The 16,516-nt window shown below is 46.3% G+C and overlaps 1 protein-coding gene across 3 annotated transcripts in view; it reads right to left on the reverse strand.

Annotated features, from left to right (window-relative positions):
• CSPP1 (centrosome and spindle pole associated protein 1) overlaps positions 1-16,516 on the reverse strand; it is a 102,623-nt gene that overhangs the window by 23,910 nt on the left and 62,197 nt on the right. For 2 of the 3 annotated variants that reach the window (XM_044293030.1, XM_044293029.1), the window contains 9 exons: positions 15,909-16,026; positions 15,652-15,799; positions 13,841-13,978; positions 12,843-12,955; positions 12,118-12,267; positions 11,720-11,878; positions 10,643-10,747; positions 9,931-9,997; positions 3,897-4,023 (listed from right to left, as the gene is read on the reverse strand). In XM_044293030.1, coding sequence (XP_044148965.1) covers positions 3,897-4,023; positions 9,931-9,997; positions 10,643-10,747; positions 11,720-11,878; positions 12,118-12,267; positions 12,843-12,955; positions 13,841-13,978; positions 15,652-15,799; positions 15,909-16,026 — 1,125 coding nt within the window. Of the gene's footprint in view, positions 1-3,896; positions 4,024-9,930; positions 9,998-10,642; positions 10,748-11,719; positions 11,879-12,117; positions 12,268-12,842; positions 12,992-13,840; positions 13,979-15,651; positions 15,800-15,908; positions 16,027-16,516 lie in introns of all 3 variants that reach the window. The other variant, XM_044293028.1, reaches the window with a different exon arrangement.

A 16,516-nucleotide genomic window follows, 5' to 3' on the forward strand; every position in this document is an offset into this window, starting at 1 on the left:
AGTATTACACCACTGCAGCCCTTAGACATCTGGCCTGGGACAGCATTCTAATCTACATCCACCAGAAGCCTGCACAGAGGATGAACAATGGCCATGCTGTGGTACCACGCAAAAACTACCAGTAAGGGTTATATTAAATTTCCACCCACCAGACAGTACTCTTTAATATTAGAACTGTACAACACAGCAAGGTATCCACAAAATGAATTCTAACATACACAAAAGTAACAGTTTTTAAAATACCAATTTGAACCCTGTGGTCTAGTGCTTTCCGGTCTAATGACAAAGTTAGAGGTAGGTGGAGAGTCCTTAAAAATGATTTCAGGGATTTAGGTCAAAAGCTTAGGGCAAGAACCTCAAAGGTAGTATTTTCCGAAATACTGCCTGTACCACGAGCCACACAAGAAAGGCAGTGGGAGATTAGGGAGATTAACAAGTGGCTCAAGAACTGGTGTAGGAAGGAGGAGTTTGGGTTCCTGGAGAACTGGGCCGACTTCTCTATCGGCTACAGGCTCTATCAAAGGGACGGGCTGCACCTCAATGGGGAAGGGGCAGCTGTGCTGGGGGAGAAAAATGGCTAGAAGGTTGGAGGAGTGTTTAAACTAGGGACTGGGGGGGGGGGGGTAATTACACTATAGGAGGGGAAGATAGTGCAGATAGAGACCAGGAGCAAGGTAGTGGGACTGGGGGAGGAATGGAAGGAGGGACTAGGACAGTTCAGAAGGAAAGGTGTAGGGTAAAAAATATACATAAACCTCTTAATTATATGTATACTAATGCCAGAAGCCTGACTAATAAAACTGGGGAACTGGAATTAGTGATGTGTGAGGAGAACTATGACATAGTGGGAATAACTGAGACATGGCTGGATGATAGCTATGACTGGGCGGTTAACGTACAAGGATACAGTCTGTTTAGAAAGGATCGTCAAACCCGGAGAGGGGTTCTCCTTTATGTAAAGTCCTGTCTAAAGCCCACAGTCCGTGAAGATATAAGTGAGGGACATAAACATGTGGAGTCACTGTGGGTAGAGATACATGGAGCTAAAAACAACAATAAATTACTAATAGGAGTTTACTATAAACCACCTAATATACCAGAGTCCACAGAAAATCTACTACTAAACGAGATAGACGAGGCGGCAAATCATAATGAGGTGGTTATTATGGGGGACTTCAACTACCCAGATATAGACTGGGAAACTGAAACTTGTATATCTCATGAGGGAAACAAGTTCTTGGCAATAACCAAAGACAATTACCTCTCCCAACTGGTTCAGGACCCGACTAGAGGGACGGCCATACTGGAAATTAGTATTAACCAATAAGCCTGACAGAAGAACAGACGTGCAGGTTGGGGGACACCTGGGAAATAGTGACCATAAAGTAATAACCTTCCAATTATTAATCAAAAGAGCGTTTCTACAGGGAGGAACAAAAATATCAAACTTCAAAAAAGCTAAATTTAGCCAACTAAGAGAGGCCATAGGCCTAACTAACTGGGACAAAGTCCTCAAAAATAAAAATACAGCCACAAAATGGGATATCTTTAAAAACATCCTAAAATCTCATTGTGAGAGGTAAATACCGTACGGGAATAAAAGGTTAAGGAACAAAAAGAAACCAATGTGGATAAACAGAACTGTAAAGAAAGCAATACATGACAAAAAGAAAGCATAAAAATCACTAAAACAGGAGGGTAGCACTGAAGCACTGAAAAACTTTAAGGAAAAAAATAGAACATGTAAAAAACAAATAAAAGCGGCCAAACTAGAGACCGAGAGATTAATTGCCAAAGAGAGTAAAACTAACCCTAAAATGTTCTTCAATTATATAAATGTTAAAAAGTATAAATCTAAAGGTGTGGGCCTTTAAAGAGTAATGAGGGGGGAGTTGCAGAGAGCGACGAGGAGAAAGCAAAGCTGTTAAATATTTTTTTCTCCAATGTATTCACTGAGGAAAAGAAATTGTCAGATGACATGCAGAATGTAAAAATAAATTCCCCATTAAAAGTGTCCTGTCTGACCCAGGAAGAAGTGCAACAGCGACTTAAAAAGATTAAAATAGACAAATCGCCAGGACCGGATTGGCATACACCCTCGTATCCTAAATGAGAAGTAATGTCATAGCCAGACCCTTATTTCTGATATTTGCGGACTCTATATTGACAGGGAATGTCCCACAGGATTGGCGCATGGCAAATGTGGTGCTAATATTCAAAAAGGGTCCAAAAACAGAGCCTGGAAACTAAAGGCCGGTAAGTTTAACATCTGTTGTGGGTAAGCTGTTTGAAGGTTTTCTGAGAGATGCTATCTTAGAGCATCTCAACGGAAATGAGCAAATAACGCCATATTAGCATGGCTTCATGAGGGATCGGTCATGCCAAACTAATTTTATCATTTTCTATTTGGAGTTAAGTTCTAGACTTGACAGCGGCGATTCAATAGATGTCGTATATCTGGACTTCTGCAAAGCATTTAAAACTGTACCACATAAAAGGTTAGTATATAAAATGAGACTGCTCGGACTGGGAGAAAACGTCTGTATGTGGGTAAGTAACTGGCTCAGTGATAGAAAAAAGAGGGTGGTTATTAACGGTACATACTCAGATTGGGTCACCGTCACTAGTGGAGTACCTCAGGGGTCAGTATTGGGCCCTATTCTCTTCAATATATTTATTAATGATCTTGTAGAAGGCTTGCCTAGTAAAGTATCAATTTTCGCAGATGACACTAAATTGTGTAAAGTAATTTACACTGATGAGGACAGTATACCACTACAGAGGGATCTGGATAGATTGGAGGCTTGGGCAGATAAGTGGCAGATGAGGTTTAACACTGACAAATGTAAAGTTATGCACATGGGAAGGAATAATGCAAGTCACCCGTACATACTAAATGATACAACACTCGGTAATACTGACATGGAAAAGGATGTAGGAATTTTTATAAACAGCAAACTAAGCTGCAAAAACCAGTGTCATGCAGCTGCTGCCAAGGCCAATAAGATAATGGGTTGCATCAGAAGGGGCATAGATGCCCGTGATAAGAACATAGTCCTACCACTTTACAAATCGATAGTCAGACCACACATGGAGTACTGTGTACAGTTCTGGGCTCCTGTAAACAAGACAGACATAGCAGAGCTGGAGAAGGTCCAGAGGAGGGCAACTAAAGTAATAACTGGAATGGGGCAACTACAGTACCCGGAAAGATTATCAAAATTAGGGCTATTCACTTTAGAAAAAAAGACGACTGAGAGGAGATCTAATTAATATGTATAAATATATCAGGGGTCAGTACAGAGATCCATCCCATCATCTATTTATCCCCAGGACTGTGACGAGGGGACATCCTCTGCGTCTGGAGGAAAGAAGGTTTGTACATAAACATAGAAAAGGATTCTTTACGGTAAGAGCAGTGAGACTATGGAACTCTCTGCCTGAGGAGGTGGTGATGGTGAGTTCACTAAAGGAATTCAAGAGGGGCCTGGATGTATTTCTGGAGCTTAATAATATTACAGGCTATAGCTACTAGAGAGGGGTCGTTGATCCAGGGAGTTATTCTGATTGCCTGATTGGAGTGGGGAAGGAATTTTTTATTCCCCTAAAGTGAGGAAAATTGGCTTCTACCTCACAGGGTTATTTTTTTTGCCTTCCTCTGGATCAACTTGCAGGATAACAGGCCGAACTGGATGGACAGATGTCTTTTTTCGGCCTTATGTACTAGGTTACTATGTTACTCTTTAATATTAGAACTGTACAACACAGCAAGGTATCCACAAAATGAATTCTAACATACACAAAAGTAACAGTTTTTAAAATACCAATTTGAACCCTGTGGTCTAGTGCTTTCCGGTCTAATGGTGACTATGAGGTGAACATACAGAATACAGTACCCGCTCATGGAAGGTAATGAATCATTATCTCGCTCTGTATCTTGTAGTCGGCCCTCTAGGCGTCTCTGCTCACTTCTCAGCTGCTTCCTCAATTCAGTCAGCTCACTGATCACGCTCTTCTTCTCATCTGGTGGGAAAAAACGAGATTTTTGTATTACTTACCAGTAAAATCTCTTTCTCGCTCTTTCCTTGGGGGACACAGAAGACCTTGGGTATAGCTCATCTCCCTAGGAGGCGTGACACTAAGAAAAAACTGTTAAGCCCCTCCTCCACAGCTATACCCTCAGCCTGGAGAGAGAGGCTGCCAGTTGCGTGTCCAAGTAGTGAAAAAAGGCAAAGTCCAAAAGTGGAACCAACAAGCCAACTACCCAACGGGTAAAACAACTCGGAAACCGTGCAGAGAAAACCAAAGAATGGGTGGGTGCTGTGTCCCCCAAGGAAAGAGCGAGAAAGAGATTTTACTGGTAAGTAATACAAAAATCTCGTTTTCTCGCCCAGTTTCCTTGGGGGACACAGAAGACCTTGGGACGTTCAAAAGCAGTCCAAGAGGGGAGGGACCACAGCACCAAGGCGAAGCACCCGAAGGCAGCAAGGAAATGCCGCCTGCAAAAACCAGGCGGCCCAAGGCAGCAGCCGCCGCCGAAGCCAGAGTACGCACTCAGGAGAACCTGGTAAAGAGTGCAAGGAAGACCGTGGCCACCCTGCACAATGACATGGCTGAAGCCCAAGGCCTCTGGCCCCGGAGGCACCAACCGCTCTGGTGAAATGAACGGTGACACCAAAAAAACAGAACCCTGCCCTTGAGCAGTAACCACAGCAATAGCCATTTGGTTAAAGCGGAGGAAAGCACCCAGGAGCCGTTAACCTTGGCGCGGACCTCCTGGAAACAAGAGACCGGGCGTCGACAAGAGTCGGAGACGTCCAAACAAAAAACCGCAGACACTTCAAGTAACAGAGTCCCAGTCGCAGGTCCAGGCCAGACTGGAGAAGACCGAATCATGGGAAGAGAAAGGCAGAATTGGGTGAATGACCAGCTTCCTAAAGAACCCCAGGGAAGACCCTAAGTCAGACAACAGAACCTGGACGAAGCACGGCCGGGAGCTAACACTAGTGTGCTCGCTGGACTCGTCTGGGCAGACGGGAGGAAACCCAATGCGAGTAAGCGCAAATCAGTGACACGGGCAAAAAGGTCGGGAAAACTGGTCCCGTCGGCCCCCGAGCAACGCCGTCCCGAATCCACGCGGAGTGGGGGAGCAGATGGACAAACGGAAGGAACCGAAAGGGACCCGGCCAGTATCCAACAGACTCCAGGACAAGTCAGGCTAAAGTCCTTGTCGTTGTAGCCACCACAAGAAGGTGGTGTTCTACAGTCCCGGAGTGGGGGCCTGAAGGGTAATCTTGACAGAAGAAAGTAGGCCCGCCAGGTTACCGAGAAGGTAAAGTCCAAGTAGGACCATCGCCCAGAATGGTAAAAGTAATCTGCACCCAGCGGGAGGACAGAATGCGGCAAACCCGGTAATAGGCACACAGCTAGTACAGCCAGTGTGAACCATGGAGACAGTACGAGGTCATAAGGAACACCGGGACCATCCATATGAACAACCATGGTCTCCCCAGGGGGGAGGGCAGTGAAGGAACAGCCCCTGAAGCCTGGCCGGGGCAGAAGCCACATCGGAGTAAAACTGACCCCGGAGAAGCCAAAACAGAGCCGTCGAGAGAAAAATAGCCGAGAAGACGGATGACAGCCTCCAACCGCAAGGAGGAGCGGGCAACAGGGAAGCCACAGGACCGCTCAAAAGCAGAACTCCGCTACTCCGAGATGTCCGGCTCACCAATTCGCAGAAGGCGAATACCCTAACGAATCGAAAGTGGAGGTCCCTGAGACCTGGGTAATCGAGCAACCAAGAGAAGTTGGGCGACCTGCTCGAAAAGAGCGGCTAGAACCTGGTAGCAAAACAAACTGAAGCACGGAGGGTGCCAACAGGAAGGACTCAAACCAAAACGCATCCAAGAGGAGGAAAGGCAACAGGCGAGGGAACCGTAATCCCGCCAGAGCCAACGTAGACTGCGAGGGACGCTGGAGACAGCACTCTCGACCATGTGACCGCTTGCGCTGGGAAGCAATGCCACAGGTTAACTAATGGGTACACATCTAGGAACCACAAACACTCCCCAGGCGGAAGGGCCAACGAATATGGTGGATACCGTCACAACGGAAACACCAAATATACCCTCTGAACAGAGAATGGATACCACCCAGCTCGCTGCAGTAGAGAGCAATAGAGCCCGTCCAGGCCAGGTGAACAGAAAGATCTCTTCAGAGAAGAATGCCAGGCCGGCGGCAATCACCGTATCCCAAGAGAAAAACGTCAAGTCGCAGGAAGAATGGAGGCATACGTACAAGCAGCCCCATAAGCAGTGAGAAAGCCAACCCACCTACGGAAGGAGAAGGCATACACAGCCCAACAACGCACAGAGTGCCCAAGAGCGTCCGCCCACTGCGAAATAGTCAAACAGCAAAGAGGGCCAGCCACAGAGTCCCACAGAATCCACGGAAGTGCAAAGTGCAACCGGAAGGGGGGACATACACAAAGGACTAGTATGGCATGCGACGGAACGCAAGCAGTCCGCCCAGAAGAGAGGGCAATGTACTTGGCAAACATTGCGGGCAGCAAGCGTGCAAAGCCCGCCCCACAAGGGGGTGATGCCCAAGACCAGCACCTACTTCAGAGAAGTAAGACATACCATATTCCGCCCAGAAGAGGGCCATGCACATGGCCACACCGCATCCAGCAGGACGTCCACCTAGTGAAAAGTGGACATGCACAGGGTAATCCTAGCATTAAGTGAGTGTGCAATAATCCACCAAACACCGAATTTTGTGAGAGTACAACTACTCCGCCAATGAATGGGGACAAGTACAAGTCCAGCACAGCATATACAAGGACAGTTGTGAGTCCTGTGAGCGCACAAAAAGTCCACCCATGGAATGAGGGGTGGTCACGCACAAGGCCAGCACCGTATCCAATGGGAGTGCAAGCATTCCACCCATCTTAGAGGCCAGCAACGTATCTGGTGAGAGTGCAGTATGCTGCCCAGAAGGGGGAGCCATGCCCATGGCCAGTAATGCAACCAGGGAGAATGCGAGCACCCCGCCATGGATGGGGGTCAGGCACCTGGCCAGCAGCACACTGGCGAGAGAACAAATACAGTCAGTGAGAGTGTGTGTATGTTGCCTGAGGAAAGGAGACATGCCCATGGCCGGCAGCGAATCCAGTAAGAGTGCCGTACACCGCCCACGGAAGGGGGAACATGTATATGGCCGGCAGTGGATTTAGTGAGTTGCAAGCATCCCACCATGGAAGGGGGTCATGCACGCGGCCAGCAACTTACCAGCGAGAGAACGACCCCAGTCAGTGAGGGCGTATGCATGGCGCTTGAGGGACGAAGGCATGCCCAAGGCCGGCAGCGAATCCAATGAGAATGCAGCATACCGCCTATGGAAGGGGGTTATGCACATGGCCGGCTGCCCAGCACCATAACCAATGAAGTGCAGTATTCCGCCTAAGGAAGGGGGTCATGCACAAGACCGGCAGCAAATCCAGTGAGTGCAGCACTCCCCCCCCCTGGAAGGGGGTCATGCACAAGACCGGCAGCAATCCAGTGAGTGCAGCATTCCGCCTATGGAAGGGGGTCATGCACAAGACCGGCAGCGAATCCAGTGAGTGCAGCATTCCGCCTATGGAAGGGGGTCATGCACAAGACCGGCAGCGAATCCAGTGAGTGCAGCATTCCGCCTATGGAAGGGGGTCATGCACAAGACCGTCAGCGAATCCAGTGAGTGCAGCATTCCGCCTACGGAAGGGGGTCATGCACATGGCCGGTATCAAATCCAGTGAGTGCAGCGTTTCGCCTATGGAAAGGAATCACGCACATGGCCGGCAGTGAATCCAGTGAAAGTGCAGCGTTCCCCTATGGAAGGGGGTCGTGCACCAGACTAACACCGTATCTGGTGAGAGTGCAGATTCCACCTATGGAAGGAGGACATGCACAAGACCGGCAACGAATCCAATGAGTGCAGCATTCCGCCTATGGAAGGGGGTTGTGCACATGGCCTGCAGCGAATCCAATGAGTGCAGAGTTCTCGTGCACATGGCCAACACCGTATTCGGTGAGAGTGCAGTATTCCACCTAAGCGGGGGGTCATGCACCAGGCAAGCCTGCAACCCGAGAGAGTGCAGTATCCCGCCTAGGAAGGGGTTGTCTGCACATGGCAGGCACCATAGCTGGAGGGTGACGAACTCTGCCTACAGAAAAAAAGAGAGCGCATGCACTTGGCCAGCGCTGTATCCCGGAGAGGGCAAGAACCACTTAGAAGGGAAACATGCACCAGCCGGGGAGTGCGACACAATGCCGCTCATGGAAGGAGCACGCATACAGGCGGCGCTACCGAGATAAGGCTGCAGCGTCCTGCGCAGCGCACAAGATATCCATTAGTTAACCATTTTATGCATTTCTAAATAAAAAATAGCCTCACTGAGGCAGAAAGAAGTGCCACCATACAGGTGCCCAGCATAGAAGTAGAGGGGGGAGGGGCGCCAGCCATATAGGCCCATCGGGAGCCGCCGGTACCCGAAGGGTTAACAGCCAACCAACCTGGAAGGGAGGAGGAGGCGGCGCCGTGATCCCCTGGGGGCGGGGAACCTCCAGGCGGGAAGGATTCGCGCCCGGAGAAGTTCCCGCCCCCTCAACAGAGGCCGGAAGATTGCGGCCTAGCAGGCCGTGAAGCCGGGGCCTAAATTTTCTGCGGCACCCGGCTGACCGGGGCCGCACAGGAAACCGGAGCGGACTGCCCGGACAAACCGGCCGCGGAAGCCCACCCCGCGGACCGGAAGTCAGGGGCCCGGGTGGAGCGCCGGAATGCGGCCCAGTAGGCCCGAAGCCTGGGCCAAAATTTGCGGCGCCCGGCCGACCGGAAGTCGCCGACGGCCGGCCGGAATCGTTGGAGCATCGTGCTCAGCCAGATGCCGGCCGCGGGAAAATCAAAATTTAAACAAGGAGAAAACAGCCCTGCAGTAGCAGGGAGTGTCTTGCCTCCTTGGACACTAAGCTAAAAACTGGCAGCCTCTCTCTCCAGGCTGAGGGTATAGCTGTGGAGGAGGGGCTTAACAGTTTTTTCTTAGTGTCACGCCTCCTAGGGAGATGAGCTATACCCAAGGTCTTCTGTGTCCCCCAAGGAAACTGGGCGAGAAAAGCAAACACAATGCAAATACTAAATAGCTTCACTCTACGTACAAACAAATCTAAAAAGCTTAGGACAAGCTGGTTCCAAACTGGTTGGTAAGGCTTCTCCTCTTGTCAGAAACCAAATGAGGGAGAAAGCCCCTGTAATGTGAATCCCTAGGGCAATGACGGGCCTGCCCATTGTACCTGGATGACAGTTGCATTTCACTTCAAGGTGACAAATGCTTAATCACCTTTGTGACACTTAGCTTCCACTAGAGCAGTGACGGCTACCCTTGGCACTCCAGCTGTGGTAAAACTACAACTCCCAAGATGCCCTCCTTGCTTGGTTGCTCTCAGAACTCTATAGAAATAAATGGAGCATGCTGGGAGTCGTAGTTTCACCACAGGTGGAGTGCCAATGTTAGCCATCACTGCACTAGAGTCTTTCTTAAGTCCTCTGGTGAAAACTGGAACACAGCTACCTTTCATGTTTGTGGCATATATATGGGTGCCTTCAGGCTCGCCATCATTTACATGCAACATACTTGCAGTTCTTTTTCTGAACTGCACAGAGCCACACTGGAGAATCACTACAAGCCAAACTGGTCCTAACAGGGCAAACAGAAAAATAAACCCATCACAGCAAGAGATGCTCCTAGAGATGCAACAAGCATAATAAAAACATGTATTTTTTTTTGTTATTTATACTCTGCAACACAAAGTATATATTATCTCTAACTTCTGGATGGCTCTCTTACAATTGTGATATTTAGTCACAATTTCCTCCTGTAAGATTTGCAATACTTACCATAAGCTCTCAGCTGATTTCTTCTAGCTGGGACCGGTGGAGAAACTGCCCTGGACTGTGGCTCACCCTATTTTATAAAATAGATCGAACAAGATATTAGTCTTCTATAGTGTAAAACAACCATCTGGGAGATGGTGACATTTGCAGTATGATTAAGGAATAAGCAGGTGGATCTCCTCCTCTAGAGATTAAAGGGGTTTTCCCATTTTAGAAAATGGGTCATATTGCTAGGATATGCTCCCATTGTATCTCGTAAACACAGGCGGCATTCGCAGATCCCCTTCATTCATTTCTATAGGAGTGCCAAAAATAGGCCATTTTACGTCGGCCTAATAGAACTAAATGGAAGCGGTTGCCGCACAAGCACTGTGTGTGCTCCAATTCATTTCTAAGGGGATTCTGAAAATAGCTGAGCGCACCACTCGGCTACTTTCGGCGGGCCAATGGGAACGCTTGGTGGTGGACAGACCCGGCACTGCCAGCCACCACTTTGCTGGCTTTGTTTTTGGCTGTGTTTATGAAATAGGTGTTGGTGCCAGAGTTGGGACCTGCACCTATCAGACAGTGGGGGCATATCCTAATGATTTGCCACCCATGTCTGAGATCGGAATACCCCTTTGAGTTTTGATCCACAAATCATTTTTTTTTCTACAGTAATTACTGGAATAGCTGTAGTTTTTGTAACTGAACATTTGATATGAAGAAAACATACACGTGACTGGATAGACACTTCACTCTCTGCAGTTGGTGGCCTCTGTGTACGAGACGAGAGCTTGTGCTGTAAAGTTGGGATCACTGGTGAAGGCTGCCTTGGAGGCTGTAAAAGAAAATCCAGTAGTATTATACAAGTGGAAAATCACTGCAGGTCACCCTACCAAAGAGGTCTAACAGCACTTTGTGTGCTATTAAAGGGGCTTCCCTACTAATTTCCACTTGTGTAGAACTGTATAGTGCCTGTCTATCTCCAGCAGTCCCAGGGAATGAGTGGTGGCCACGCACGCACATCACAGCTTCATTCTCATAGGAGACTGTCTTTAACGAAAGATGAGGAACTGAATGGCAATGTACCATGTGTTTGATTTTAGCTTAACATAAGCCTTTAAAAGACATACACAATATGTATTACAATTTTTAAAGGTGGTAGGTATTTTTAAAAAGTTTCCTAATGGCAGCCATATCAGAGGCACATACAGTTTTCCTTCATTGGCTGCATCAACGGTGTAGAGTGCTCTGTTTCCTTTAGGCAGCCGTAATGAAAGAGCGTTAAAAGGGTTGTGCAGTGTCACGATATTGATGACCTACCCTAATACTCCCCCTCCAGACCTCCCCCTTTCTCCCAGAGTCCTGCTATGGTTTAAAAAAATAAAATAAAAAAAGAGCTTAAGTTGGACAACTCCCTTAAGTATTTTGCAAGTTTACCGTGTTGTTATACTTTAGTAGAGGAATACTCAACCTGCGGCCCTCCAGCTGTTGCAAAACTACAACTCCCAGCATGCCTTAATAGCTGAAAGGCTGTCCAGGCATGCTAGAAGTTGTACTTTTGCAACAGCTGGAGGGCCGCAGGTTGAGCATCCCTGCTTTAGTACTATAGTGCCATATTGTTGCTTTTACTGTTTTATATCATCTTAGGATGTGGATATAATGAGCAGAGCACTGAATGGGGATCCAGTATAAATAATAAGAATTCGAACTGCTTGCACCTTGTAACTTGTTACTTTTCAGATGAAATCTATAGCATAATCAGCCAGAGAGAAAGGCGAAGATACAAGGGTTTTATGTTCCCACTCACCCTCTCTTGCTCTTCAGCTACATTAGCTGCTCTCTCCTCCTGCTCATATAATCGTTTCAGTCCTTCTTCATGTTTTGCTTCCTCTTCTTTCCTTTTTCTTTCAGCTTCTTTCCGCCTTTCATCAGCCAGACGAACCAGTTCCTCATTTTTTTGCCGTTGCTAAAAAATAATAGAACTAACTTACAATATCAGAAAATTTACATTAATAGATATAAGGGGTTGTTCCCAAAATGGCCACTTATCTCCTATCCACAATGATAGGTAGCAAGTGTCTGGGGGGGGGGGGGGGGGGGGCCCTGATTGGAGGGACAGTCGAGCATGCACACTACCACTCTATACAACTCCGTGGGGAGAGATTTGTTACTAGTAACTTTGAACTTTGCTCAATATTCCATTACCTCTTCCTCCTTCATTTTCTTTCTATTTTGCTCTTCTTCAAATTCTCGTTGAATCTTGGCCCTCTGTTCAGCTAGGCGTTTTTCTTCTCTTTCTTCTTCAAGACGAATTTGTTCGCGTTCCTCCTCTTCTTTTCGTCTCTTCTCTTCAATCTGTATCAGACAGAAGTTTCTTATTTCCGATTAGGCATCCATCATCAAGGTCACGTCACTAGTATTTACTGAGGTTTGCACGACTATGGTTTCAGTTGGCAGTACGATTTGCTAATTTATCAAAACTGTATATTTATTATCATTTCATTAACCATTTTTCACAGTGCATGTCTTAACACCAGATCTTTGAGGGGTGAGGGATAGTGTAACTATACATTTTCTGACTTTATTGCAAAAATTGTGACAATCAGAGCTGATCTCATTCTTGAACCAGCAACTCAAATCTCTTAGCAAATTCCCAATAATCATATAACAATCATGTAATGAATGAAAAAGGAGGCAGAAGCATCCTGTACTGCACATGTCAATGCAGTGTAGAGAATTACTCACTACAAGCACTATGGCCACCTCTCCACATTTTCTTAGCATGTGCCCAATGTGTCCTTCCTTTAATTCAGTCCAAAATATGCTACGCAATAGCTCAGAAACAAAAATCAAGTTTACCATAACTGACAATGGTTACTGTTTGGCTGTGCATTAACTGTGCTAGGAGAACATATACAGTAACTAGTCACCTGTTGGCGTAAGAAGTTCTTGTAAGATTCTTGTTGCTGCACCTGCTGATCAGTTGGTGGCTCCGAAAATACATTTCCTCTTGCAAATTGGGAATTATTTGCAAATGAGAATCCTGACAATGAAAAGCAAGTGAAAGTCTCGAGGATATCTATAGAATCATGAATCAGTGAGAAAAAAAAAAAAAAAAGTAACAGTTGCGATATCTACTTAGAAATTGCCTGTAACTTTGTAAGGCTAGTTTTACACTAGCAGCAGGGGACTTTGGCAGGCTGTTCCAGTGGGTGAACAGCCTGTCGGATCCGTCCTGTCGCTAGTTCACGCGTGCCCCCAGACTGCCAGCTGCCTCTCGGTGTGCACTGCCATGCTGCTGCCGGAACTCCACCCCCATTATCGTCAAAGGGGACGGAGTGGCAGTCCGGGGGCATACGTGAACTAGCAGCAGGACGGATACGACAGGCTGTTCACCCGCTGGAACAGCATGCCGGAGCCCCCTGCCGCTAGTGTGAAAGTACCCTAAAAGTGGTGTCATTAAGTGGCTTTTCCAGGGTTTTTATATTGATGGCCTATCCATTAAATATCAGATCAGCAGGGGTCTGACAATTTGCACCCCCACCGATCAGCTGTTCAGGTGCAGCTCCGATGCTGACAATACACAGCTCCATCTACTATGTGGTAGTAGATGGAGTGAAGGACAAGTGAAGTGCTGTGAATGTGAAGGACATTTACATATAACCTGGTTCCACAACATATACCATGCTGATCTGTGTTACACTTTGGTTGTGACTAGTTTATTTTACAAGACAATACATCCTACATAACAAACTTGTGGGCTTATATCTTTAATATACTAGTGATGCACTGGCAACTGCAATGCTACTTCATCCATGGAATGGCCTCTTCTTGGTTGTCATGTGCCCAGCAATGCTGCAAAACTTGTCTCTTTTTAATAAATGGAAATTCATGCCCCTGCCTTAGATGGAAAACAGCATTGATCTACCTGGTATCTTGCCAGTAGATGATATATTATCAGCCAGACTGGTGTCCATTGCAACAGCTGCCCGTTTATCTTGATAGGCATTAACTTCAGGATTTTGGTAAGCATCTTCATTGTGCTTATGCATTTGCTTAAGGTCCGCTGAAATAATAATGGAGATTATTTTTATTCACATGGATATATCTGTATATATTGCCTACATAAAAATGAGGTAGGCATACAGTTTGCCTAAACTTATGAGTAAGCAAAAATGTGTTCATAGGAGATTAAAGGGGTTGTCCGGTGACGTCACCAGCAGCAGCAGCATGAAATGCTCCTATGCTCATGTCAGAGGGGCTGAGTGGGGGGGAAGAAAGGAATATGTCCACGTTCAGCTCTGAACCCGATAACCCCTTTAATAATTTCCTAGTAGGGAATACTAAAAGGGGTTGCATAAACCAGACAACTAAAGGTCTCTGCTTATTAGTCATCTGACGATTCTAATTATCAAGAATGGATCATAAAGTATCAGTTTTGACCACAAGTTAGCAATAAGCTCATTACAAAGCATAGGTTCCCAATAAATCTTAAGCTGCCCATCTTCAATGGCTGTTGGCTGAACGCTTGTTCGGCTGACAGCTATTCCTCTTCACTCCTCCCATACACATGCATGCTAGGCCAAGGGGAGTTAAGGTGGATTTAGAATTATTCCTTCTGACAGTCGGCTGCTCGTTAAGTGGAGGTAAAGTGCTACATTGACAAGCTGCGATTACCTCCAGAGCTATTGCGATTGCTCGTCCTCATAAAGCTGCATTGTTTTAGACAGCATGATCCGCTGCCCAGAAACGATAATTCAGGTGCATGCGTTTCGCTCATTCATCGGGTAATTTGCTGCACCTTTAGAGGGGCAGATTGTCAGGAACGAGCGTTCGCAGGAATGGTCATTCCGGATAATCTGCCCGATTAACTGCTCATCTAAATTTACCTTTACTCACTGCCAGACACCTCTCCGGTGGAGGCATATCTTCCCTGAGAACAAAAGTATCAGGAATTGGAATTCAAGATGCGATCCTTCTTACCCTCCAACATCATTGGTCAGGGGAGAGTCAGGAGACCCCCATAAACACCCCCAGGCCAGTCCTGTCAAAATTGGTGGTTTCAGCTGACTTTAGGACAGGTGCAGTAGAAGTTGGAGTTAAAGGCCTCCATACTAAAGTCTAATATCAAACTCACAAAGCTGTAAAAATATTGCCAATCGCCTTCATCACATGCTAAACATCAAATATTACATTTCCTTAAAATACTTTGCTTTAAAGTATAACTGCCATTCTATTTTTATTTGTGTAATGTATTATTACTGAAATCACACATTTCTAATCGAAAAATAGCTCTAAAGTGGCCCATTTTGAGCCTTAAAAACGCTCCTCTGTCTTCTGTTTACATAACACAGTCAGTGCTGAGCAAGTCTACACTGTTATGTAAACAGAAGACAGAGGAGCGTTGCTAAGGCTCAAAATGGGCCACTTTAGAGCTATTTTTCGATGAGAAATGTATGATTTCAGTAATTAAAGTATATTACAAAAATAGTTAACATCACTGCCCCTACGCATTACACAAATAAAAATAGAATGACAGTTACACTGTAATGGTTCAAGTCTACTACTACATCCACTAAGCACCTCCAAAGCTTGCATGCCCTAAAATAAGACAGAGTCTGGAGACTGCCAAATGTCTATCAATCTATCCAGTGGTGATCAGGCATCCTCTTTTTTTTTTTGCGTTAGTGCATCTAATTATCCAGTGTGCCCTTTCTGAAGCTCAGGAGGGGTACTTACTAATTAGATTTCCCTTTTGATCCTTCAGTGGAGCTCCTCCACCGCCTTTACCCCATGGGTTGTAGTTTTTTATATCTGCTTCTAGTTTAGCGTCATAACGTTCTGTCTCTTCTTTATCTTTTCTGCGTCTTTCATTTTTCTCCCTTATCTGCAAATAAAGCAATGTATCATCATACTAGGTTTATAACAGTGTTAGGATTTGCATTGAAAACCCTTGGAAATAGTTCAAGGCCATTAAACTTTATTAAATAACAAACCTGATGCTCCAGCTCCTCCTGATATGAAAGAACAGCTTCTCGTGTCTGTCGTGGTCTTTCTTCTGGAAATGTTCCTAAGCTGGCCCCCCTTCCAGCACCTGATCTCTGTTTATTGTCACTGTGGAACATCAAGGCATTGTTAACTGTGCACTTTCACCATATCGAAATAAACCATGACTTGATTTGTAAAAGAAAGTTCCAAACATCCATGTCCTGAGCTCCAGTGAGCGCTGAGCACTCTTCCTAGGCCAGTTATGTCACATTCATCAGTCACATAGCCTATGTGCAGCTCAGTCCCATTAAAGTGCGCTGCAACACCAAGAACAGCCTCTTTAAAATGAATGGTGTCTTGAACGCTGTGAGGAGACTGCAGTGCTCACCAGAGAGCTACGCCTCTACAAACAGCAGAAGGGTGGGGGGGTCCCAGGAGTCAGACCTCTCACCAATCATATGTTGCTGACTATTCCTGAGGATAGGTCACCAATATAGAAGACCAGGAAAAAATCCTTTAAATCAGCTATAAAAATATAAAAAAAAAAAGGGGTGTAGCAGCACTTGGGGGAAAAAGTTGTATTGTCAAAAATTGTGGTGGTGCAAGTAGTTATGGG

Source organism: Bufo gargarizans, chromosome 5, assembly GCF_014858855.1.
Source record: "Bufo gargarizans isolate SCDJY-AF-19 chromosome 5, ASM1485885v1, whole genome shotgun sequence".
In the NCBI taxonomy this organism is placed as follows: Eukaryota; Metazoa; Chordata; class Amphibia; order Anura; family Bufonidae; genus Bufo; species Bufo gargarizans.